Below are 27,250 nucleotides of genomic sequence, written 5' to 3' on the forward strand. Positions count from 1 at the left end.
GTCCTGCTTCGTTAGGACTTTTTCCATCTAAGGAGGGAAGGGGGAGCAGAGAGCTGACACTTTTTCCTTGTTAGAAAACCAGCACAGACACTGAACTGGCCTCTCAACCAGGCCCAGCATTTCTTCCCTGACCTTTGACAGGCCATCAAGTCCCACTGTTCCCTGGGCCCCAGCCCGTCAGAATCAGCTGAAGGGCAGCACAAAGGCTGTTTCCACCATGAGCACCAGACACAGAACAAGCCAGGGAAGATGAGGAGGACAGGGGTGCTGAACAGCTCCCTAACATACAGGCCTCCAGGAAAGAACTGGAGAGCTCATCTGTCATCTTTCCTCCAGCAAACTGCCACCCCCCACTCGGTTCCTGTAACAGGAGCCCCAGGTTACCACGGAGATAGGCAAGCAAAGTGACTGAGAAGGGTAAAGACAAAGCGCCGGGTAGGAGGGAACAGGAAAGGTCCTTAACCAGCTAGCTGCCTCTTTGACACACATGGGCTTACATGAGCCCCTCATACCCCAGCAGGGGTGGCTCCGGTCACTCCTAAGGCATTTCTTGTCTTAGAGAGTAGGCCCACCAGGTCTGGATAACTCCCTGCATACACCTGCTTCCGTATCCTATGAACAAGGAGCCTGGCAGAAAGCATGTGCCTGTCCCAGGACACCTCCTCTCCCCAGCTGAAGGGATGGCACAGAGGATGCTCCAGGTCCCTTCCGCGGAAGTGGGTGTGTGACCTTCACAAAGCAGCAGCCGGCCACACCCCCTCTCATGCGGACCTTTTGCACTGAGCTCTGAGACCCAGGCTCAGGGTCTTTAGGGGCTGGAAACGCTGCCCCCCGAAACCAGCCAGCTCCTCCCTGTTCTCCCGAAGCCATCAGAAAGGAGTCAGCATGTGCACAGAGCACACAATACCCTGGATGCTCAGCATCCCCCGTGCTCACGAAACAAAGAAACTCCCAACTTCTCCCTCCCGTCCAGGCTGGCACCCTCTCTCCTTCAGGTGCAGCTCTCCAGACTCTGTCCCTCTCTGTCTGCTCCCAGCCGCTCCTTGCCCCAACCTCAAGCCTGAGGTGACAGCCTGTCACTTTCCTTAGCCTCTTCGGGAAGTTGCTCGATGCCTGCTCACACATGCTCAGCCGCCAGTTCCACACACCGCCTCAGGAGGACCTGGGCCTTTCTAGCCTGCTCCTTCCATTTCGAAGATACTCAGTACAGCCTCTCTGGATATCAACTCCAGGCTGACCACAAAGCAAATGCAAGTGGGTTCGACAACATGACTGTCCTTCCTTCCCTGCAGCCCCTAAATCCTGCTGGCCATACTGAAGTCCATTCTAGCCAGCCCCCAGATGTCCTAAGGCATGCCAGTTCCCACGGAGGGGCGCCTGGGTTACCATAGGTGCAGTTACAGCAGAAGCGGATGATGAGTAGGATTTCCATGGCAGCCTCTATCCTTGCAGCAGGGACCTGCAGCCATTGCTCCAGCCTCCTGGCTCTCCTCAGCAGGCCAGCCACTCGGCCACCTTGCTGACTGCTGCTGCACAACCTCTAGAATCAAGCAGCCGCTTCCTTCCGAGTGCTCATCCAACAAGGGGGAGGGCAGGAGCGTGGAGAGGCAGGAGGAGAAAGGGAGGGGAGGAGGGAGGAGGGACTGAAAGCTTGCTGGCATCCTAAGGAGGAGCACGTTTGTAGCTGGCCTGATGCCTAGGGAGGAGAGGCAGGCGCTCGCGCGCGCACACACGCACACACACACACACACACTCGCTCACGCTCACACACACACACACACACACACACACACACACACACACACGCTCACACACACACAGAGGCAGGGAGGCTACCACGTTCACACATCTCACAGCTCACTAAAACAAAGGAAGACAACTGTAATCCAGACCACTCCCCATAGTACCTTCCATGGTGACTGATGTGTGGCTGTCCTTAGAGTCTTTGGGTCCTTTCACTTTGAGTTCCTGTGAAAGGGAGGAGAAAAATCACTACGTGTTCTGTCCGATAGCTTCCCTCTCTTATAGCTGAGCTTGGTGAGAAGAAGGGCTCTGAAGCCCAGGGCGTAAGTAAGAAGAAGCAAGAAGGCTAGATTTCTAGCAATCAGTAAAGTACTGTTGCAAAAAAAACAAAAAAACAAAAAAAAAACCCCCAAAACCCTCCTCAGACCCGCCCTCTGACCCTCCTCAGACCCGCCCTCAGACCCGCCCTCTGACCCGCCCTCTGACCCGCCCTCTGGTGCCCTTGCTATGGAGGATGAGTGTGACCAAGAGCAGAGACCCTCCTGCTGCCAACCACTCCTCAGGGATGTACACACTAGCCCTGAGAAGACAGGATGCCAGCTGACTTTTGGGAACGAGAACCCGAGCTGTGATAGAAGGGGTGGGTCTGCACCTCTGCACAATAAGCAGAGAGGAGATGGACTCGGAGCCCACATGGCGGTCCAAGCTGTCCCCTCCCCATACAAGGACTACCCCAGCCCCCAGTGCTGCTCACACTCCTTACTACCTATCCTGGAACCTATGACAAATAACCCAGGAGTGAGTGCTGGAAAGACTTTGATCATCAGATCAAAACCTCTTTAATCTGGTTTAGAAGAAGAGTTACCCCAGCCTTTGCCAACAGGACAGTGGCTGCAACTGGAGCTGAAATGCAATCTTTACTGGGCAGTTTGAACCAGAGCCTAGAAGAGGCATGTCCTGAGAGATAAGGGGGCAAGGTGAGGCCAAGGTCAGATGCCCAGGTGGTACTGCCTGCTCTGCCAGGGAGAAGGCAAGGCCCACAGCGTAGAAGCTCATTTCCCGGCTCGTCTCCAGCTGTTTCTAGACAGAGAAAACCCCCAGGAACTGAGCTTGGCACGTGGGGGGTTGGGAGGGGCTCAGCTTCTCTATGCTGAGTCTGTCTCTCACTGGTTGGTGCCTGGATTCCCTGCTTTAAGGGATTTGGTCCACACCCCCTCCAGTGCAGCCTAGAGGTATGAAATCACTGCTGCTGCAGAGGAGAAGGGCCTAATTGCAGTAATTAAGTGGCAGCGCCAGCAGGAAGCATCAGCGTCATCTTACTGAGTGAGTCAAGATGAGCAGCCACCTGGCAGAGGGCCATGGGTCTGGCTCTGTCCTCTGGAACAGGCTTTGGGGGGCATGGTGGGGGAGCATCAGAGTGGATTCAGGGTGCTGTGCATAGGTGCACAGAGAACAAGTAGTCAGCCAGGCTAAGAGGGGACCCCAGTCTCTGGACCCGTTGGATACCTGGGGTCATAGAGCCACTGTGAACGTACATCAGTCTGTTCTCGGAGAGGGCTGGATGCTGAGAGGAAGCATCAATTCTCCAGACTCATGACTTCACCAAAAGGGACGTCCACACCCTTGTCCCGTCCTCCCACAGGGTGCCACAGCTATCTGATCCAGGGGTTTGAGAGAAGAAGCTGAACATGAGCCTTCTCTCTCTCTGTGCTTCCCATCCTTCTAGGCACACACACACACACACACACACACACACACAACTTCCTTTCTCTCTCCCCTCTTCCGTCCCTCCTCTCTCTTAAGACAGGGTCTCACCATCTATATAGCCCTGGCTGACCTAGAAGTGACTGTATAGACCAGACTGGCCTTGAACTCACAGAGATCCAACTTGCCTCTGCCTCCTGAGTACTGGGATTTAGATACATTCATAATCACATTTTCATTTCTACTTGCCCAACTGCTGTGTGATCTCTAGACTGACTGCAGCTTAGGTAAGATCTGGAATCTCAGCCGTTTTGAGGAATTATGTATGGGTCTCCCTTTTCTAGTACCAAAGCCAGGGAAAGGGGTACTTCAGGGCAGGACTTCCAAAACTATATAAGTACCCCTACCCCAGCCTCTTCTAAAGCAGAGGCTCTCTTGTCCTGAGCTTGAAAGGGTGCTGCCTCCAAAGCTAGTGACTTGCCAGTGTCACGAAGCCGCTGGATACAGAAAGAGCAGAACTGAAGGATCCTAGACTACCATCCTCTCCAAGCCACTTCCTAGATAGAGGCACCAAAGCCCAGTGGGGCACAGAGGTACACACCTAGGATCCTAGCACCCAAGAGGCAGAGGCAGGCTAAATAGTGAGTTCCAGGCCAGCCAAGGATACATGGTAAGACCTTATCTCAAAAACAAAACACAACAGTAGCAGCATCACAAGAAGTGCCAATGGCAGGTGATTTGATACCTTTACCATGCATGTATAGGAGGGGAAGGTTTAGCTGAGGAGCAGGGACAGGCGTGTTCCTGGCCAAAGGGGTCAGGGCTTCTGTTCTTAAGTGAGCCTGGTTAATTCAGTGAGACTGCAGTCTCACATGCTTAGTACCTTTCAAAGCTTCTTAGTCCAGAGTTCCTCACACTTCCTTTTCTGATGGTAAATCAGAGCCTGTCAGAATATAAACTCCTGCTCCACCCCCCAAATCAGAAGATCCAGGCCATCAGGGCACACGTCTGTTATCCCAGAACTCAGGAGATTGAAGAAGGAGGACTGGTCTGAGCCGCACAGAGCGAGAGAGTGAGTGGTAGGGGTGAGGAGTGGGTGTGGTGGGGGTAGGGGGTGGGAGGATGCTCAGAGAGAAGAGAAAAGTAACAAGCTCTCCAAAAAAGAAGGAGCCTGGACATTTGCAGATTAAATGGTGGTCCTGGGGATTTCTTATTTTAAAGGTATGTGTACATGTGTATAATTGTATGTGCATATGTCCACAAAACTACAGGTCTGAGGAGGCCAAAGGATTAGATCTATAGCTGGGATTATAAGTGGTCATCCAACTTGGATGCTAGGAACCCAACTTAGGTCTTGAAAAAGAACAGTAGGAGCTTTTACTTGCCAGACCATCATCACTGCACCTCACCCCCATCAGGTTTTGAGATGGGCTGGGCAGGTCCAAACAGCTCATTCCACAGGAAAGGAAACAAAGGCCAAAGGTTGGGAAGTCATTTGGGAAAGTCATAGGGAATGTTGCCCCTCCCCCTTATTTTTTTCTCTCCTCCGGTCCACTTTCTAATTTGAAAAAAATAAGTCAAACCAATCGATATTCTTACATTAAGAGGAAAAATGTCACTTGCAACAAAGCAAATGTCAGGCTGAGCATTATTGTGGTGAACAGCTTCCCCGGGGCAAGAAAGGGAGGAGAGTCATAGACTTAGAGGTTTCTCAGACTGTTAGCAGAGCCCCGGGTGGATGGGGTGGCTGTGGGGAGAGTTGCCTACCTCAGAGATCTTCTGGAACTGGTTGTTGGACTGGCTGCACTTCTCAGCTGTCTCCAGAGCGACTTTATAGTTATCCACAAATGCTTTGTACACGCCAAGCTGGCTGGCCTGCAGGAAGGAGACAGGAAATGAGGAATATGGGGTGAGAGTGGATGGAGAGAGGGCTGGCGAGCTGCTGAAAGCACAACAAGCTCCCGGAGCCCCCTCAGCACTCAGAACCTCTAACTCAGCTCCAAAGGGCCTGCTGGAAACCAAGGGAAAGGCAGAGATGAACGTATTACAGTATCCCTTTGAACTTGACCGTTTCCATGGAAACTGACTCAGCCAATAAGGGTAACAAGGTGGTACTGGGAGTGGGGAGGGCAGGGTAGGGCTTTGTTAGCATGCTAGAAATTCAACTTATCCCAACACCTAGCTTTACGTACTGTTGTTTTTTATTTTATGCTTTGTTAGTTTTCCCTTTAGCACCATCAAGGTCTCTCAGGGTTTCCACATCATGTAATTAAACAGGGCAAGGGAAACAAAGCAGCAGGGTGGGCACAGGTAGCTTGCTCAGCCCCTTCTCCACACTGAGTCCCAAAGGTCCTGTCCCCACCTTCTCAGCCTCCAAGGAGTCAGAACACTGCCTCGCTATACACCTAATGTCAGCTGGACCCTAACACTTGTCCGGACAGGCAAAAGCCTCACTGTCCCTACCTAAGACAAGGATGGGCCCATCACCCTTTCTTCTAAAAGGAAAACTGAGGCTTGCTAATTTAATTACTTCAGTATTTATGACAAGCCTTTAACTAGCTTGTGTAAAAGTATTTCCTCCTGAGAGAACAAATAGCAACTTAAAGCAATAATGTGTGACAACATGCCCATCTCAAGAGTCAAAATTTAGAGTCTAATGGCATTGAGCTTTTGGTTCGAGCCCTCAGACTATAGTGTAAGTCAATACAATTAATTCGTCAATAACTAATCAACCATAGAAACAACTTCAGCCTATGGCTTAGCAAATCTACTGTGGCAAGAACCTTCCCCTAATGAATAAAGATTTCAGGGAACCAATCACTGGGTGAGGAGCAGGCAGGGTCAGAGAAAGGAAGAGGGAAGGAAGGAGAAAGATACTTCCTTCTGGATGGGAAAGAGGATGGAGACAAAATGTAGATAGGGAAGGGCCCCGGTTTAGGTGGTGGGTCTGTTGGGATTCGTTACTGGAGGACTTATAACTTAGTACAGTACTAGTTGCTGTGCCCAATGATTGTTGTTACCTGTTGATTCTAAACTAAGATTGTATGGTGTTTTCCTTCACACAGCAACTGAACTGAGTTCAAGAGAAACCCACCATAGAATTGGGATGCGTGGGGCTGGTGTGGCAGCGACCCGCTATGGGAACTAGATAAATGGCTGCTGACAGAGCTGGCCGTGGCAGTGAGATCACCCATGGGGCCAGAGAGTAGCTAGAGGTAGTGTGGCACAGTGCCTGGTGTCCCTTTTCCATTTGGTAATATTTACTACTACACTCTACCATTAACACAAACCACAGCATCATGTTGTCTAATAGAGTGGCCACACATCACATACAAATACTGAACATGTACAATGTGGCCACTGCAAACTGACATATGCTACATGTATAAACTCCACGTTGGGAGCAGAGGTAGATGGTCTCAAGGCCAATATGGTTTATATGGTCATTTCCCCAGCCAAGAATACACAGTGAGAACCTGGCTCTACAAAACAGACAGACAAACAAAACAACAGCAACACATCCACATTAGATCCCAAAGACCCAGCATATAAAAGATATAAATTACCCATATGTATATGACTATACATATCCTTCATTTTTTTTTGAAACAGGTCTTGTGTATTCCAGGCTGACCTCAGACTTGCTATATAGTTGAGAATGACCTTGAATTTCTGACCCATTTGTTTCCACCTCTAAGTGCTGATTGCAGTGCATACCACTATACCTAACCTCTCTGGCAATTAACTGTTAATTTATTTAATTTTGTATGTGAGATTGTTTTTCCTGCATATATATATCTGTGTACCATGTTCTAGGAAGTTGTAAGCCACACAACATGGGTACTGGAAACCAAATCTGAGTTCTCTATATGAACAGGAAGCACTTTTTAAAAAACTTTATTTTATGTATATGAGCACATTGTAACTATCTTCAGACACACCAGAAGAGGGCATCAGATCCCATTACAGATGGTTGTGAGTCACCATGTGGTTGCTGGGAATTGAACTCAGGACCTCTGGAAGAGCAGACAGTGCTGTTAAACACTAAGCCATCTCTCCAGCCCTAGGAAGCACTCTTAAGTGTTCAGCCATCACCCCAACCCTTTAAAGCTTTTTAATTATCTGTATGTGTATGCGGGCAGTGTGTGCCAGTACCCATGTGCTGCAGCAGGTAGGCCAGAAGACAACTTTCAGGGGCTGGAGAAACAGCTCAGTAGTTAAGAGCACTGGCTGCTTTCCCAAAGGACCCATGCTCAGTTCCTAGCACCCACATAGGTGGCTCACAACCGGCTCTGACTTCAGTCCCAGAGGATCTGAAAACCCTCCTCTAGCTTCAGCTGACAGATGTGTGGTGCACAGACATATATCCAGGCAGACGCTCAAGCATATAAAGTAATCAGGAGTCAGTTATATCTCCTATTGTGTCAGCTGGGGCTTGAACACAGGCCATCAGCTATTAGCTACTGAGTCACCTCTCCAGCTCTGCATGTCTGTGTCCCTCTCCCCTTCTCTCTGGTTTTATAGCGCTGCCCAGGTAGCCTTAAGTGTCTGGGTTCCAGTGATTCATGCTTAGTCTTCCTAGCAGCTAGGAGAGCAAGCAGGCACCACCACACACACCTTGCATTTGTTTGTTTGCTGGGTTCCTAGAGATCAAACCCAGAGCATTGGGTATGGGAAGCAACCACATCACCATGGAGACATTTCCAGTCATTTTTACTTTTAAAAACTGTGGTTCCTGATTGGGAACACAGCTCAGTGCTAGAGTTTGTTTATATGTGTGAGGCCCTGGGTTCAAACTCTTCCAGCATTGCTTTAAAAAAAATAAAACAAAATTTAAAAAATGTGGTTACTAGGACATTTCAAATTATATATGTGGGATCAGCAGGACAGTTCAGCTGGTAAAATAGTTTATTGTACTGAGTTCAGTTCCTTAACTCAAAGTAAGAGAGAATTAACTCCTGAAAGTTACCCTCTGACCTCTAGACATGCACCATAGCCCTCAACTTCTTCCTCACAGTAGAAGTGAACAAATGTTTCCAAGCACAGGAACTCGGACAAACACAGCTCGGATGAACGAACACACACACATCAGAGCAAATGTGACCAGATCACAAAATGTATACAGATATACACTTGCACATTTTAAAAGTGCATGCGATACCTTAAGAATATGATAGCATCAAAAATACAAACCACATACTACATGGCTCCACATCAAATTCCTACCAAACTGCTTCAAGAGGAAAGGTGAAGGTGCAGACTCTCCTTCATTTATAATACTTTGCATTTTTTTGTTTTGTTCATTATTTATAAGACAGGGTCTTATAGCCCAGGCTAGTCTCAAATTCCCTATGTAGCCAGAGATGACCTTGAAGTTCTGATCTTTCTGTCCCTACCTCCCAAGTGCTGGCATTAACAGATGTGCAACACCAGACCTACACCTGGCTCTTCTTTCTTTTTTTTTTAAGATTCATTTATTTATTTTTATGTATATAAGCATGAACACACTGTTGCTGACACTCCAGGAGAGGGCATTGGACCCAATTACAGATGGTTGTGAGCCACCATGTGATTGCTGGGAATTGAACTCAAGACCCCTGAAAGAGCAGTCAGTGCTCTTAACCCTGGAGCCATCTCTCCAGCCCTAATTAAGCTCCTCTCTTTTTACTTTCCATTCTGAGACAAGGTCTCAGTCTAGCCTTGCTATTCTCCTCTCTCAGCCTCCTGGCTAAAACTTATTATTATTTTTTTAATTAGAAAGTTTAACTGGGGAGGGGCTGGCAGAATGACTCATCAGGCAAAGAAGGCGATTGCCACACAAGCCTGGGAACCTGAATTTGATCCTCAGAGTCCATGTAATGGTGGAAAGAAAGAGCAGATTCTATACACTCACCCCAGCTCACCCATGCACATTATGCACACATACAGCTGCTGCTGCTGCTAGTTTTATAAGAGATAGGGAGGGAGAGGAAGAAGAAGAGGAGAATGAAATAGAAAAATAATGGAGAAAAGGAAAAGGTTTGGCATTTCTCTGATGACCGTCGTCTGTTATGATGAGAACTTCGGGCAGTTGTCTACTACATTATCCTCTAGATTTTCTGCTTTAAATTTTTTCCCAATGAAGTAGCAACAGAACACAGCTGCTGCAGGCTTCCTTGGGGGCTTCCCCTTCTAACCAAGGTGCTAGGAAGGCACACTGTTCCTGTGCCCGCCTCAAGATCGATTGGTTCCCTGAAGAAGAATCCTTGTTCCTTCTGGACACAAAGGCTGGCCAGGGGCCAGAGGCAGGTCCCTGGAGCCACCCTGGGAGGAGACAAGCTGGTGAAGCTGCCCTTGGGACAGGAAAGCCAGAGAGGAGGGTGTGAACTAGGGTGCTGGGGGGAAGGGCCAAGCAGTGCTGTATCAGAAGGAAAAGCTCCTGGGAAGAGGGCAGAGGGGTCAAAGTGTGCTTTTCTCCAGGGAACCCATATCCTTAAGTGCTCTTGAGATGTCTCAGACACTTCCAAAACCAGCACAAATCACAGTCTTCCAGGAAGGGCTCTGATACCTTCTATTCTCAAGACTTCTTTATCTTTTCTTTCTTTGAGAGAGGGTCTCCTGCAACCCAGCCTGGCCTCAAACTCACTACCTAGCCAAGGTGAAGCATGAACTTCTGATCCTCAGCCTTTTGCTTCCAAAGTGCTAGGATTACAGGTGTGGCTAACCACACCCAGTTTTATTTAGAGCAAGGGACGGAACTCAGGACTTTCTGCAAGCTAGACAAACACTGAAGCAGCTGACCGACACCCTGCCGTCATGGTAGTCTCCTCTATTCCCACAAGAAAGACAAAGCGTGGATACCTGTGTTGCTACCCTCTTGTGACTCAAAAGCCACCTGTGTGCAGTGGTCATGGGCCATGCCAGGTACTTTCATTTCCATAGTTACCATAGGCTGGAAAGGCCAGGGGCCCATCCTGCCAGGGTCATTAACTGGGAAGCACAGGTTGCTTGGAAACAGGAGTTTGGCACTGGAATGATCTCATAAAACAAACAGCAGAGATGCTAATTCCCCTCTCTTGGTAATGGATAATCAAATACCCAGAGACTTCAGTTGAAATAAACTGCCTCCAGATGCCTGGCTTGCCCTGGCTCCACCCAGGCCTCACAGAGCAGGCAGTCTCAGGGTGGCAGACAGCAGTTCATGATGCTGGGAAGGGTGGGGGTTGGGAAGCAAATTCCTAACAAGATCGGTGGAGCTGAGACCAAGGGGACTCTTGAGTCAGAATGATACAGACAAATTGATAAAGCTATGTAGGCTTATACCTGTAATCCCAGCATTTGGGAGGCTGAGGCAGAAGAATTGCTTCAAGTTCAAGGTCAACCTGGGTTATAGAGACCCTGTATCAAAAGCCACAGAAATATCAAACTGGAGAGCTCTTACATGCTGCTCTGCCTACCTGCCCTCTCCCCAGGGCTTGTGTTCTGTATCTCTGAGGACTGAGTAGAGGTGGCCCCCAAGTCAATCACCTCAGACTTCAGTGGCCAGGGAAGAATCATTGGGTATTTACCATCTCTGTACCAGGGGAAACAGCTGAGTCCCCTCCTACCAGAATTCTGGCATTCTGGGAAACAATGACCCGTGGGTACCTCTTCCTAAAACAGCAGCCATGAGAACAGCAACAGCAGCAGGCATTTTCAGGCATGACCAATAATCCAGTTGGCTGTTGGTACCCCTCTTCATGGAGGAGGAAGCTGAGAACTGGAGTGTAAGCTATCACAGGGCCATCTGTGACAAAGCCGGGATTCAAACCCAGCTGTGACCTGGCTCTGGTTGTGCTTGTCCCCATTACACTTGTGACTTTAAAAACACGGCTTCCAGGACACCGGTATCTCCTTCGACACTCAAGTTTTCTCCAGCCCCAGTCAAGGTCACAATGTGTCTATCCATCCATTGGAATATCCACTCATCCACCAGTGGGGTTGTTCTGAGAGTCTAATGAGAAGAAAATACACATTGTTCCAGAGGGGTGCATGGGGTGGGGAGGGGGGCAGTGAGGATGGAAAAGACAGGTGCTTTTTAAATAAGTGCTTGTGATGGACAAACACGGGGCCTGGAAGGGCTTTTCTGAGGTCATTCCAACTTGGGAACTGACGAAGAGAAGCCAGTAGAGGAGGAAGGCCATCTTATGTAGATAAAGCCATGGTCTACAGAGGTCAGGAAGTGCCTTGGTCTTAGAGGTTTCAGGCAGAGCTAAGAGAGAGGGTGTCATGGAAGCCTGTGAACATACTCCAACATTAGGCCTGTGCTCTTCTGTGAGCAGTAGCAGGTACACCACCTGCTGGTGCCCTCTGCTCTGGGATCAACCATTAGTTAGGACCATAGCCATCCAACTGCTTCATTTTGTAAAGGCAACACTGGAATGCAATGGCCTCCCAAGGTCTCAGGTGAGCATCATCCTCCTGCAGCCTGTCACACACTTTTCTGTCCATGGGGTGACACAGGGGCCTGCATCCTGGCAAAGGAAGCTCCATTCCAGTGCTCAAAGGATCCCCATGCTCAAAGGCAGCAGCATTTCGCAGGAGCTTCACATACAGGACCTGGCCCCACTGCTATCCCTAGAAACACTTTCAGGGCTCCACAGAGATGGGGTTGGGGTTGAGGATCCAAGTCCAGTTGCCCCAAAGAACACAGCCCTAGACTGGCCTCCAAGGGCTTGGAGATGACCCAGGCCTTGAGAGGGTTAGAGTGACCAGTTCTAACAGCAGTCGGTCATGGAGACATGTCCTCATGGGAGACTCACCAGTTTCTGGAAAAGATGGCCCATGGTGACCTGGCTGTCCCACTGTTGCACCTTGGGGCAGAGGTTGTCGTAGAACTCCTTGTGGATCTCGTAGATGTCCTGGATCTTGTAGAAGATGGTCTCAATCTGCTGGATGGTGAGCACAGGCTGGGAGGTTGTGGCTGTGGCCTTCAGGGGTTTCATGGGCTAAAAAGGAAGAAGAACAAAGTGCAAAGGTGGTGATGAATGAACCAGAGTGTTGGCAGGTCCCGGGCAGATTGTGACACTGATTAACATGCAGTGACACCCAAGTCCTGCCTAGACAGGGCCTCTGAAGGCAGAGCACCCGAAACATGATTTCTCAGAGCTGTTGTCACAGGTCCCAACAAGCTGTATGCAGAGAGAGGGAACCTGAGAGCAGCAATCTGCCACAGCACATCCCTTCCCCAAACGTAGCACGGAGTCCCTGGCTCATATGTGGTCACTGGTCCATTTAACAGGTCCCCAGTCTCTTCCACAATGGCCACGTGCTCCAGCCATAAGCCTCTTTGCCATGCTTCAGTGCAAGGGCATGTTGCCTGGGAGGCCAGCTCCTTAGCTGCTTCCTTTTGAGAAACAGGAAAAAGATACTCAAGACTAGCTCAGTCCGGGTCTGTACTGGTAGCACTCCAGAGTCTGAGGCAGGAGGATTGCAGGCCAGCCCGGGCAACGTGGTGTAAGCCAGTCTCAAAAAGAAACCAATGCTAGCTCAGATTCACTGATACCTCAGTTCTCGTCACTTGGTGAGGGAAAAGAGCAGGTACACACACACACACACACACTCACCACCCTCCCATGGCCCACATCCGTGGCAGACATGCAGACATTACTAAGCAAACATGATGCTCTTCCCCACTGAGTGTGGTTTTCAGTTTCAAGACGCTTTCTCAATGCCTGTTGACCTGAAAATGAAAGCAACAGGTCACCCTTGCTCATCTCTACCAAGATGACCAGGGCCCACTAGTGGAAGGGGCAGAGACGGATGGTAAGTCAGCACCATGGTAAGCCCTGCTCCAGTATTAGGGCTTGGGTTCATTCTCTTTAGAGAGAACCCTTGTTATTTTCTAAATCCCCCCAATGAGGCAGAGCACCATGGTGTGTGCCTGTGGTTCCAGCTGCTGAGTAGGCTGAGGCAAGAGGATTGTATAATGCCAGGTGTTTGATAACAGCCTGGAAAACAAAAAGAAACCCCATTTCAAAAATTTAAAAGTGAATACACCAATAAAATTAACATAAATAGCCGATTGTGGTGGCACGCAGCTTTAATTCCAATACTCTGGGGCAGAGGCAGAAGGATTTCTGTGAGTTTGAGTTCATTCTGGTCTACATAGTGAGTTCCAGAACAGCCAGGAATATACAGAGAGATCTTGTCTCAAAACAAAACAAAACAAAAATAAAAAACAAAGTCACATAAATAAGTCATATACAATAATAAGCATTAATTTATCAGAAAAACTTTCAGAAGATGCTAAAACTATATTGCAATGGCCCAGCAGGAAAGAGTGTAGAAATACGGGCAGGAAGGACACAGAGGCACACACAAAGGAGAGCAGCCTACATTAGATACGACTACTATTCTTTCACCTGAGGCTATATAGAAAGGGTTCTCCAATAGCCCAGGTCTCCTTGCAGACCTGGGAGCAGTGGGGAGAGGATAGAGTCAGCATGACAGTGGCTAAGCCCAAATCATCCACAAGAGGAAGTCTCATATATCCAGACAATGTCCGATGGTTGGCTTTCTTTGTCCTCCACATTCTACACAAAGCTAGGCCCAAGATGACCCACTGACCCTCTTGGCACTAGAACCAGGTAACCTTTAGTACTAAGTCCTTACTGAAAAACAGGATGGGATTCAATCTGGGTCAGGCCAGGCAGCGTGAGCTGGAGCCAGACTCTGCCATTTACAAGTCGGGAGCAAGTCACTCCCCATTTGAGGGTGTACCATCAGTTCACTAGCAGGCTCATGTGTGGGGCTGAAGTGGTATTACCTTCTCAGAAGAACCAATAGGAAGATGAAATCTCCAAAGTCAAACATTGCATAAAGTATCTAGGGGCTGGAGAAATGACTTAATGGTTAAGACTGCTTCCTGCTCTTGCAGAGGACCTGGGATCAGTCCCAAGCACCCACATGGTGGCTCACAACCACCTGTAACTCCAGTTCCAGAGGATCTGATGCCCTCTTCTTGCCTCTAGTTTGAGCATGCATGCAGTGCACATAAACTCACGCAGATACAGATAAAGATAGTAAATAAATCTTTTTAAAAAAAAAGTAGGAAAGTTTCTAGTACATACTGGGCATCTAGAAGGCAACCAACATTTATTATTCATCCTGTGGCTAATGAACCAAGTGCCAAACATAAGACCAATCCCCAACACACAGTAGTGTGCCTAGGACACATACAATCCCAGTCCTCATGGGTTTCCACTCTAGTAGAGGTGACAAAGGAAACACTAGTAAATGATCCGACGTGAAATTTTACACACCAGTAAGTACGGTGAAGAAAGTAAGGAGGGGACCACCTAAAGTGAGTGAGATGGCCCCTGCAAAGAGGGGAGGGACCCTTACTCTGAGACAGAAACATGGGGCCGGAGGGAACCACACTGGTCAAGGTTCCCTTGATGAGTTTGGTCAAGGTTTGGTCAGAGAGGGCTGAAGGCCCTCAAGCCTAAGTCTGCTGTACATGCACAGCAGGAGGAGGGCTGAGCAGAGCCGGAGCACAGGAGTGTGTTCAAGCAGAGGGAAGCATGGCTTTGACAGCATGACTGGCCGTGAGATGACCCAGCGTTCTACAGATCCATGAACAACAGAAGCCCGGTATGCAGGAGATCATTTTGGTGATCCACAATCTCCTTCCCTTGAAAACATTAGACTCTATTCGAAAGATGGACTGAAACAAAGCCAGCAATTTGGTGACCAGCGGGAGGCAGGGCACTTCCCAACTTGGATATACTGGAGCAGCTAAGGAAAGGCTTTGTGGAAGGGGTACAATTTTAAGTAATGGGGCCTCTGAAGCCAGGGAGCCGCATGAACACACAGGCAAGGGAGCAGCAGGAACTAGGAGAAACACACAGTGTGTTCCCATGCCCAGGTGGAAGGATACAGGGGACTTCCCTTCAAACATGACATGACATCTCTACCTCAGACCCAATGGACAGGTACAAATTGTCACGGAGCCTCAAAGTCACTCCTGCTGTGCCTTGGCACACTCCCCAGATAGAGGGAATCAAGGAAACAGTCCTGAGAAGGCCAAGGTTTCTCAGAAGCTGCTTCTGGGGAAGCTCATCCACCTCTCACGCCTAGACAGGCCCAACAGCTCTGCTTCCTCATAAACTTCCCACTGTCTGTGAAAGAGGAAGAAAGGCGCTCTCACCAAGGCCAGTCACATGGGCCAGCCTGCACTGGATGCATGAAACTTTCTCACCAGATGAAGGACTGACTTTTGCTCTCATCCCCATTCTCCATGGGGAAGGAGGAAGGTCTGGCTGGTCCCCAGTAAGTTATTTTCATCTGAAAGACTCTCATACAGGCCTCTAGACCAGAGAGGCTCAAAGGCCAGGCCCCTCTCACCGAGCTTGACTCAACATTGCTATTGGGACCAGGGAGCTAGCACATCAGTTACCCCCACCCTCCTCCCTGGTCCAGCTATATGGCAAGGGTTAGACAGAAGCTGTCAAAAGAATTCTTAGAGAGAACCCCTGGGTGACCTCAACTCCCACCCTGGGAAGGTGAAGATGGGAGTTAGCAAGTTCTGTCCTCACATGGTCATGTCTTCTGTGTCCTCTAACAAGTGGCCTTTCGAAATAGGGGAAAGAAATCTGCCCACTTCCTCCATGTCCTCCCCCTGAAGGCTTGGCCCTGCCAGGCACATTTACCAACATAGCCTTGTTTGCTTCTTGGAGCTCACAGAGGAGGTGCAGGTAACCCATCACATAAGCAAGCTGACATGGCCTAGGACTATGAACTCCAACCGAAGGAGCCAAAATGAAAGACTAAGAGAAGGCTGCAAGTGGGCTAGCTGTGGCAAACTATAACCCCAAGGTGGGAAGGACTGTAGGCGACAATCCACACTTACACAGGACTCGTACAGAACTACAACCCATTTAGTTTTCCTTCTTTTACAGCCCCAGCCCTCAAAGGAGCTCTCAGACCTCAGGAGTCACAGAAGCTCACCAGGAACAGAGACTTCCAGAAGATTACTAAACCTGGCCCCTGGGTGCTGTCTGGGGAACAGAGGCCCCTATGTGGCTTTCCTGTCTCTGTTGTTTCTGCCAGTGTGTGCAGTCTTAAGTACACAGGCCTGGTCCTTTGCACACCAGGAAGTACTGAGGGGGAAAGAGACCCTTTGCACAGAGACGTCAATTTCCATTTTTAAGTCACTCCCTGGGGAAAGGGGATCTGTTGTTATGAGGAGGGGGAGAGAAAGCCAAGGAAACGGTTTCACCTCTAAGCTAGACCACCCAGAAAAAGCAGAGTTGAGCTCCTCGGTGGTTGAAAGGGGAGGCCTCCTGATTTGTGGAGGCAGCAGTTGAGTCCTTATCTTTGAGCTTTATCCTCTGGGCCAGAGGCTGGGGAGGGTCTAGTCCCAACCCCTCAATAGGCCTTGCAGCAAAAAAGCCTCCTTCCCACCTGTCACTCCTCCCTGGGAGAGGCCGGAATGAACAAGTTGGGAGCCGTTGGGTGTGTGATCACACAGTTGTGCCTTTGGGGTGAGAGCTGTTGAGGAAGGCATGTCAGGGAGGCTCTTGTCCTGGCTCCTAAATCTACCTCTGCCCAGATGAGAACATCTGATGAAGAAGAATGGAATGTGAGAGGCATGCTGCTCAGAAGTTCCTCCTCTCCCCCTCCTCCTCTGGGATATCTGGGAGAGGGGTGCTGACAAGCACACAAAAGCCTGAAGCTTGCTGCAGCCTCTGAAGCCCTGGGATGATAGTCATACACCCTTATACTTGGCAAGACACTGATTTTCAAAACTACCGTCACCTAGAACACAGGAGGCAAAAGCAGGAAGACAGTCCCAAGTTTGGGCTCAGCCTGGTCTATAGTGAGATCCTTTCTCAGAACAAAACCAAAAGGAACATGGGACCCTGAATCTGTCTCTGCTCAGCTCAGTAGGAAACAGTAACAACGCCAGGTAGCACTGAGACCCTTCCTAAGAGCTGAATACAAATGACTTGTGAACCCAGACTGCAGATGGAAAAAATGAGGTGCAACACAAGGTCTTTTCAGTGGGTGAAAGGAAGGTGTGAAGCAGTGTTACTCAGCCAGGCATCTGGTCCCTTTCAGACCTGCATTGTGCTGGCAATGCAGTTTTGGGTACAGCAACCCCAGGTCTGTCTGCCTTTTATCATTGGCAGCTAGTACACAGCCCCAGCAAGGGGTCGAGATGTGGTCTGGAAACACTGCACTAACAGCAGGGTAAGGCTGTGTCCCACTCCTGGCTCCAGACTCAGACTAGATTCCTGTCCGCCACTGTCTCCCATTTGAAAATCATCACTGGGCTTACCAAGGAGACCCTGAGACAAGCGCAGCACAGTGCCCCGCACGGCAGCCTCACATTTCAATAGCCATTTCTTCTGTAATGAACGGTAATGCCTCTGGGACACTGAATGACGTCCCATCTCACAACAAGCATATAAACATGAATCTTACTTATGAGGACCATCCTTTATTGATCTATGTTTATCTCTGATTCTCTGGGGGTTTTGCTTGGTTTGCCTTTTTAGCTTTTTGAGACAAGGTTTCAGACTGGACTGAAATTCACTATGTAGCCCATACTGGCTTCAAAGTCATGTTGATCCTCCTGCCTCAGATTTTTTTTAAACAGTTTTTTTTTTAAATGTCATCTGACTGTACAACACCCAGAGAAAAGAATTTACACCACACAATCACTCTGCATAATACGCAGACGCATCTAATAAGCACTTTCTTCAAAGGCTAACGCATCTGCGTGGTGCTTTTATCTCTGGAGGATGTTTTAATCGTCACCACCCGATCTGATTTACGCAACACCATCTTCATCTTTACTGAAAGTTCAGGCTGGTCTAACGCTTCAGAGCCAAAGCACTTTTAAGAACAGACATCCTCCATCTCACACTTCCTGACACAGAGCCTCCGGGATGGTGCTAATGGTCTCCTTTTCCCGGGAAGAGAAAAGACTTGGACCAAGGGTGCCGAAAGGGTCTCAGGTTTATTGATACACACTACCCACTGCAGTGTTGGGGAAGTAGCAAGCTGCCCACTGGTATGTAACATTGTATCAACTCACAAAACAACCTCACAACCTCACAGTCATCACTGGTGATGAGAGAAGAGTGCTCGTCCTCCCACACCTGTGTGTCTTTTCCCGCCTGCCACAGTAGAGTCACTGAGATACGGCAGGGACTGACCCAGTTCTCCAGATGGCCAGCTGTGAACAGAGAACACTGGTATTTGTGCTCTATGGGCCCTCTCCTGCCCCAAGAACAGTTTTAAAGCAGGACATTGGCTGACCGGGGGCCACCGCACCCCACCCCAGGTACTCACCAGTAACAGAGCTTCCAGCTGGTTAATGTAGATCTCTTCACTGGCCAGAAACCCAGAGAGAACTAGTTTCCTCATCTCCAGGCCCTTCCCTGCCTCCACCTGAAAGAAAGCAAGCCAAAAGCCAGCAGCAGGTGAGAAGGGTCCGAAGCTCAAGGTGACTATTTCTTTGCCCCCCCCCCTTTTAACCAACACATTCAAAGGTTACTCAAAGGCCATATTTTTAACATCATCGTTTGTTTTCATAGAACCCCATTCTGGAGCCCGAGCTGGCCTGGAACCCACAGCAATCAATACCCCTGCTTCAACTACTCAAAAGCTGAGATTGTATTCGTGAACCCCACGCTCTGCATAATGCCAGATATGTTAGAGAAAGTTTGGAAAACAGTAAAACATAAGAGAAAAAGCAACCACCCATATTCCTGCTACTATCTCGCTCATCCTCAGCCAGTGTTTATGCCCTCAACCATTTTGTACTTAGTAACTTTGTAATGGTAACTAGGGTCCGCAAGGACCCACTTTACATCTGGCCTAAAGAGGGAAGAGGGGATAACCTTTCATGACTTTCATGACGGAGGTTGAGATTGGTTACATGGGACAGAACAGCTAAGGACAAACAGGGCCCCCCAGAGGAAGTGAAGTATAAACTGACACATGGTTGGAGAGAATGGGGCGGAAATGGGTGGGGGAGCCCTGGCCTTGTGGCCACTTGTGCTTAGGTCTTCCTGTCCTAGGGGCTCAATACCATACCAGGTGTCAGCTGTGGGCCACCCACACTTACCTCAGCCATTCCTCATGGTGTAAGACACAGACTCGTACTAGGCTTCCCTCCCTCTTGAATTCCTGCTCCCCTGTGGTGGAGATCATGCCCTGTTTAAGCCTGGATGCTACTGACTGGCACAATGGCACAGAGAAAGCATTAAAATTTTACCATCAGTGAAAAGCATGTCATTTTCACGGGACAGGATCCTCAAGCTTTGTTCCAGGCTGCTGGTCCGTCTTTATCCCTCCCCTCTGCCATGTCTGGTAGCTTCCCTGACTATCTCCAGGATTGGCTCCTCCCACCTGAGTCCTCCTTAACTGACTTCTGAATCCTCCCTCTCTCGAAGTAAAATCAATCTTCCAAAAACACCTTCTGGTCAAGGACTTAATATAAATACTGCAAAATTCAATTAGGAAAGATAGGTTCAATTATCTATTTAGTCAACAAAGATTTACTGAATGCTCAGCAGCCCCTATGGTTACAACAGGAATCAAGCAGTCCCTGCCATCACCTGGCTTCTAGTAGGAGAAGAAAACACTGAAACAGACAACGATAAAGAAATAAGGAGGACCCTAAATTCTAGCTTGGGCTGCAGCATGTCTTACTTAAATACCCACAGTGGCCTCAGGGTCTTCCCAATTCCCAGAGCCAAGGCCTAGCCATTTCTGCTCTTCCAACAAGTCATACTAAGCTGTCATACTAAGCTGTGGAGCTGGATTCTCCGGTTCATGCTGCCTTCTGTGATCTTCCCTCGGCTAAGTGACACCTCTTCTTAGCAGAACAGCTGAAGTGCCACTTCTTCCTGCAGCCTTAGCACCTAAACCCACATAGCCTTGAGATTACCTGCCTGGCTAGTGGGCAAAGTCCCTCAGGCCTTTGCAACAACTGCCTTGTGCTCCTCTTCCCCAAGACAAGCGTCAATCTGTGTTTCACCTGACCTTCACCGGGAAAGGCCTTTAACCCCTCCCCATACTTCCATGCTTGCTTCCCGGCCCTCAGACACCCACACTGAGTTTGTGTTCTCCGTATACAACAGAAACAAATGAGACGTAAGAGAGGCAGTGATCCACCCAAGCCCTCCAACACTAACTCATCTTCCTTTTACCTTTGGGATGATTTCCTCCCTCTCCTACACCCTTCTCAAGCTTGTATGTATAGACCTGTTGTCTCAAACAGTTCCATTCTAGGCATCAAATGTACACCCTTAATGGGAGCCAGAAAAGTGTATCAAGCCACAGAGAAAATCCATCCCCACGTCCCTGAAGGCTCTCCAAAGGACTGTTCTTCACATCTTTTCCTAAGTGGTACAAATGTCTGAAGGCTGCTGCCCCCCCCCCCACTCTGAAATGTTATCTCGCCCTAGAGTAAAGACAATAATCATCCCCACAGAGAAGTCTACATGGGCTACTCAACCCTATGACTATGTTACTTTAATGACTAAGGGACTTCTCAGGTGTGATGGAATTTGAGGAGATTCCTGGATTACCTAAGTGGGCCCTTAGTAATCACACTTGTAGCAATGAGGTGGGGCGGGGTGGGGAGAGATAAGGGCTAAATTGCTGGCTTTGAGGCTAGAGAATAGGACCTGCAGCCAAGGGATATAGGAAAAAGGTGAAATTAACTTATTTCTTGAGAGCTTCCAGAAGCTAAGCAAGAAACTAAACCAGGGTTGTTTCTAGCCATAAGTTTGAGGCAATTTGTTTCGGCAGCATTAGGGACCTAGTACAAACCCCACATTAAGGAAGGACAGAGTTATTTATTGATGGCTTCACAAGTACCGGGAACTGTGCTAAGTGCTCCTCACTGGCATCTCAGAATCTGGTAGGTATAATGAACACCAGGGCCCTGAGGCACAGAGGGTGAAAAATGGCCAGCTGCTTGGAGACAGCCCAGCCTCCAACACAGCCTGGAGTCCAGGGAGGCAGAGCTCCAGCTCTCAAAGTCAGATCCACAGTGGCCTCCCAGCTGCCGCCTCTCAGACCTGACCTGCACTTTGCTTTGCAAGCTGCAGGCCACCGCTCCCACACTGCTCCTCATCCCTCCCATCCAAAGGACTTCCCTGAGCATCTGCCAAACACCGTACTGCGGTGCCCCTTCGCCTCTGGAGAGCTGGTGATCGGAAGCTGCCTTCCTCTACTGTGGAGCAAGACCCCTCTCCCCAGTAACAATCCATTTTAACAAGACCCTTGCCTCATAATCCTATCCCAAAGGCTGGTTTTGAGAAGAGATTCCCTCTCTTAAAAGGCAATAATCATTTCCAAGAGTACCCACTCTGGGCTATACTCCTAAAATTCAAACTAGGATGGGATGTAGGCAGCTGAGAATTTAATGATGTGAAATTATGCTCTGTGAATTTTACTCACAGTAAGTCCGATGCTCAGTTAGCACCGAAGAGCCTTCCATCTCTGGGCAAGGATGGCTTTCTTGAGATCATGCGTGTCTCTGCTTTGGGACAATCTGGAGATGGTTACACCTGGTTCTCGAGTTATTGCCTGGCTGCTATCCTCCTGCAGCTCACCCAATACATTTAAAAACAAAACAAAAGAAGTCCTGGCTGTTTCTTCAGTCCTCATGGGAGACTTGTTTGCTTCATAAAATAGCAGGGCTTAGAATTTATTTGTTCCATCTTTACCACATGCTGGACACTAGTAATACAAACGAGCAGACGCTGTTCTCAGCATGTTTTCCAGGGATGCCCACATGTGTCAAAGCCCCTGGGCAAATGTTCCGCCATGCAGCTAGCCTTTCCCCAACATAGGAAAGCTGTCACCCCCTTCTCTCCAATCAGGGCTTATAAATCAGATCCTTAGTGGGTACCTTCATCCCCAGTCGTTTACACAATCTGCTAGACTGCGAGTTTGTCATCTTGAGGCCCCTAAATCGACATACCAGGTCACTACGGTAGTATCAACTGATAAGCTGTGGGCAGCTTTGGCCTGGGCTTCCGCAGCGCTTAGGGCTAAATAAAGCCTCCTAAGGTTTGGTAGTAAGCCAAGTCAAGAAACAATCTTTCTATGGCCTTTTATCTTCTCCAAGGCAACAGTGAGGACTAAGCAGGCAGGCCCAGCTCCAGCTGTGCTTCAAGACACAAGCTAACGGCAAGGGTCTGAGTCTTTGCAGACAGCATAATTTAGCCCATGGGCAAACCAGTTTGCAAGGAACACTCAGGATTAGAGTAGATGCCATGTGGGGTTGTACATCATCGGGAGCTGGTGCTCAAGTTGTCATAACCTCAGGACAGCTGGGCCCTCTTGGGCCTGAGAGCACAGAGCATGGAGTCTCCTCCCCCTCCCCGCAAGTGCCCCCTCTCCTGGTGGTAGATCTTCATGTAGCGCCCCTTTGGCCAGATTCCTATACTCCATGTGTGCTGAAGAACCTCAGTTGCTCATACCCCAGTTACTGTACCCACCAGTCCAGCCTTACCACACTGGCATATTACAAGTTTTCACTCTGTAGACAAGGCTGGCCTTAAACTCACAGAGACCCTTCTACCTTCCAAGTACTGGGATCAAAGAGACATGCCCTACCATTCCTTGGCCAATACCGATTTTTGTATAGTCTTGTCCTAAACTTTCTATCAAATCATAAAACTGATAGTCCTGTTTTTTTCCCTCATATACGTTAAATCATATACTTAGTATAAAGCATATGTCAATCTGTCACCTAAAATCATCTCTCAGATCACTAATTACGTGGCCCATACTTCTGGAAACATCAGTGCAAAGAGGAGAGACCTGAGCAGTCAAACAGGAATACAGGCATTTCAGACAAGCCCTTCTCATTAAGCACAGATACTTGAAGAGTTAATATGAGATACAAAAGGGCTTTTTATTCCTGACAAATGAGTTCCTCGAAATAGCACCATCTACTCGTCAGCCCTACCTACCTTTAAATAGAACTGCGTGAAATTTTTTTTTGGGAAAACTATGCACCGCTTAGATGGGATGAGATGTTGCTATCAGTATCTGCATTATGAGTTTACAGATAGTTAACTCCTCAAAGGAAGCTCTCTGGGTTGTGAGATGTAGAAAGCTCCAGCTATAGCTCTGGAGAAAACTGCCAGCCGGTTCTGTATCTGTCCCCTAGGAAGACGAAGCACCTTGGAAATTACAGTGAAACCAGGATTGATTTATAGGGCTGGCATTTGGGCAAACGCTCGGCAACACAACTACTGTTTAAGGTAAGTACTCCTGAAGTAAAGTAATAGCAAAGAGCAAATTGCCTTGGAGTCCTACCAGCTGCCGTAGAGGAGTGAGCCAAGACCGTCTGCAGCCAGGACGTTGAGAGCCCTGGCTCCTCAGTCCCTGCACGTGTGCATGTGGGAACATGTACGCAGTCCAGCACTGATACAGTTAAAAATGGGTCCCTCCTCCTCTGAATCCAGGGGCCTTTCCTATTGCTGGCCATATGTTTCTGAAACAGGGTCTCATTCACAGCCCATAGTGACTTGGAACTCACTATGTATTTCAGGCTGGCCTCGAACTCCTGGTACTCCTCCTGCCTCATTCTCCAGAAGGGTAGCATTACAGGCTTTCACCACCACACCTGGATTCCAGTATTCTTTGATCAGATGCTTCTCATGACCTGCTTGCTTTCTCGCTTCACTTTTCTGTCCCCTGTGAACTTGAGCCTTTACTTGGGACTCTGAGAAAGGACCACGCCATGTTTACTTGTCTCCTCCATGACACCTTTGCTGAGCCCATAAGATAGAACACAACCTGACAGCACTTTAATGAACTAATGGGTGTGCGTGCTTTACACTTCTCTACAACCCTGGGCGATCTGTGTAAGGCCAAGCCTGACAGAGGAAACAGGTGCTGGAGAGGTCATTACAGATGAACAAGAAGCTCCCAGGCTGATCCTAACTCCAGAAACACGGAAGCAGAGGAGAGGAGAGGGAGGGGAGAGAAGCAGAGGGAGGGTTCTATTCAGGCATTGTGGGGACCTGAGAGGAAGGATGATTTTAGGCATGCTAAGTGTCTAGGACCCTGTTGGCAATCAAGTACCACTCCCTGAGAACACCTCTAATATAAACAAGGCAGGGAATCTGGTATTGCTTCTGTGTGTCTCAACAAACACAGTCATTCCAAAAGTCCTCATGGGTCCCAGCCATACAGACAGTGCCATTCAGTGGTCAGCAGAGAGTATGCTGAAGTGGTATGCCCAGAGAAAGGATATGCCCACAAAACAGCAGGAGTGGTATTAATACCGGTGCTGTGAGAACTCCTGAGAGAAGGTCCATCAGGAACCTCATAGATTGGCCATCCCTTGACTGCCGAACTCCCAGCATGCTCCTTGAATCATAAAGAGGCTGGTGGGAAGGCCGGCTGCAACATAAGCACAGAGGTGCCTGTGGGCCGATGAGGGACGTGACTTACTCCGGTGTTCTGAAGAAGGACCAGATTACCGAATAGAGATGAGGCGCCAGGATCCCACTGTGGCTCCCACCCAAGCCTGCAGTCATCTCTCCACCCCAACCCTGCATATTTGCCACCTACCTAACCTAGGTCTGCAGTCTATTTTTAGTCTCCATTAGCTCCTTCTTGGAGCCACACCATGGTGTGGGTGGAACAGAGCTGTGATCATCATCATATGGAAAGGGAAGACTCAGAGAGTCTCCGACACCCAGCCTGGCCAGGCACCGAACACCACACCCTCCAGGGCCCGTTCGCTTAGATAGCCTGGTTTTGCAGTGTGCATACTACCTGCTATAGTCCTCAGGGGCTCTCCCTCCAGGCACAGGAGAGGCGATGGGCTGTGGCTAGAGTTCTTAAAGGTAGGTATAGGCGAGAGAGGTTATTTCTCCACACCAGAGCTGGTATTCATTCCCAACAGCCCATTCCCTCCTAACCTGCCTCTCTAGGAGCTCTGCTGCAAGTCTGCAGACCTGGAATAAGTGGACTCCTGCCTGTGCCCACCTTGCAGAAAATGCTCACCCACCTGACATCTGTTCCCACCCCCTCTCCAGATGATTCGGTTAGTTTCTTCAAGATAGCCCAAGTGACCTCGAATCCTTGATCTTCCTAGAGGCTCACTGGCATTAGTCAAGACCAAGTCGCCAGTCTCCTCCTTGGAAAAGAGGTAGCTCCCTGGGCCACACTTCACAAATGCCCTTATCCTCTGGTTGCCATGGAAACAATGAATTCTTGCCCACCAGTTTCAAGTCAGCTAGCTCTTCTGGGGGGTACAGGCTCACATCAGTGACAGGCCACCAGGTGACTCATGTCACTGCCAAAAAGATCCCTTAACACAGCTGACTGAGGGGAAAGCCAACAGTCACTGCCCCTAAGGACAACTGGTGCAGAGCAAGCAGGCACTCTACCTCTCCCTCAAGAACAGCTGCTTAAGAGAGCACAGCCCTCAATCCTCTGGCAGGAACGAACCAGCCCATCTCATGCTGAGTTAGGCTCTTCCACTCAGCCATGAGGCTTGTGCACACATCAGCCATTTCTCTCAAATACGACTTCAGCATCAGTGAAGAGCTATCCCTGCCCCCTCCCCACAAGCATCCAGGGCGTGTCACATTCCCACCTTCACGGCCACCAAGAAGGGGGACCCTGAGCCAGGGCTGGTCGGGGTTCCCAGTTCACACTCCTCCAGGAGAAACACATCTTCATCCTCCAGAACCTTGTCCAAAAAGCCTATTGCCTCCTCTTCCTCTTCCATGGCAGCCAGAGCCGCAGAGGGCAAACAGGAAGCAGGGTCCACACAGCGGCAGCAGCAACGGCGGCGGCAGCAGCAGCAGCAGCAGCAGCAGCGGCCGCCGCGCGCCCCAGCAGGGAGGCAGGCAGGGGACAGGCGGGCGGGGAAGAGCGCAGGGCAGGCCTACACCAGCATGCTGGCCTCCGAGGAGTCGGTCCTGGCACCTGGCCACCGGCTCGCGATGAAAGGCTCCATTATGAACCTTTTCCTGCTGCCGCTTTCCAGCAGTCCTGCGCGCCGGGCCCGCCTCCCGCGCGTCCCCACCCTGAGAAAGGGGAAGCGGGGCCTCCGGGCAGCGGTTCGCGGGATGAACGCCGGACAGGGGCGGCAGCTTGCGCCCTCCGCGGTCCGTTCCTTCCTCGACCACTCCGCTCGCCCCGGGCCTGGTGCCGGGCTTGTCCAAGCGCCCCGGTGCTGCGCTGCCGGCCTCACAGAGCCCGCCCTTTCTGGACCCGGAGGCCCGATTGCTCCAAATGCACAGGAAACGCACGTCTTGACTTGCGAGGTGGAGCTGCTCGTTCCTTCTGTGGTCACCGGGCGGGCGAGCGGCTGGGGGAGGCTTCTGGAGCGAAGGAGGAGGGAGGGAGGAGGCCGCAGACAGGCCGGGCGGGCGCGGGGGGGAGGTCTGCTTCCCAGAGACAAGCTTTATTTACAACTTCTCGCCGGAGCCTTCGGGCAAGGGGGGGGGGGCAGAAGAGCGGCTTTCCCCGAGAAGCCACCCTTCACCCACTCAGTCCATGTCCCCGTGGGATCGTCACAAGACAGAGCCCCCTTCGCGCCTTGGGCTCAGGCTCCATCCAGCACCTTTGCAGTGGGGAGGCCCACTGCCGGTGAGAAACCGCAGTTGCCATTAAACAAGGCTTTGTATTTATACAGGAGGGGACTGGCCTGCCTCATGTCCAGCTGAAGCATAGTGCCAGGCAGGGTCCTGAGCATGTGTCACTGGGCACCATGGACCATCCGAGAGCCACATCACGGTCAGGTGTTGCTGGCAATGCCACTTCCTTGGAGTAGTTTCTG

General features: G+C 49.8%; 1 protein-coding gene across 3 annotated transcripts in view; it reads right to left on the reverse strand.

Moving 5' to 3' along the window:
- ABR (ABR activator of RhoGEF and GTPase) overlaps positions 1–27,250 on the reverse strand; it is a gene marked incomplete at its 5' end in the record, with an annotated part of 137,522 nt that overhangs the window by 50,089 nt on the left and 60,183 nt on the right. For 2 of the 3 annotated variants that reach the window (XM_080923757.1, XM_080923756.1), the window contains 4 exons: positions 1,908–1,968; positions 5,215–5,322; positions 12,228–12,413; positions 18,769–18,867. In XM_080923757.1, coding sequence (XP_080779883.1) covers positions 1,908–1,968; positions 5,215–5,322; positions 12,228–12,413; positions 18,769–18,867 — 454 coding nt within the window. Of the gene's footprint in view, positions 1–1,907; positions 1,969–5,214; positions 5,323–12,227; positions 12,414–18,768; positions 18,868–26,059; positions 26,225–27,250 lie in introns of those variants that run through there. The other variant, XM_080923754.1, reaches the window with a different exon arrangement.

This window comes from Micromys minutus (genome assembly GCF_963924665.1).
Source record: "Micromys minutus genome assembly, chromosome: 10".
Lineage (NCBI taxonomy): Eukaryota > Metazoa > Chordata > Mammalia > Rodentia > Muridae > Micromys > Micromys minutus.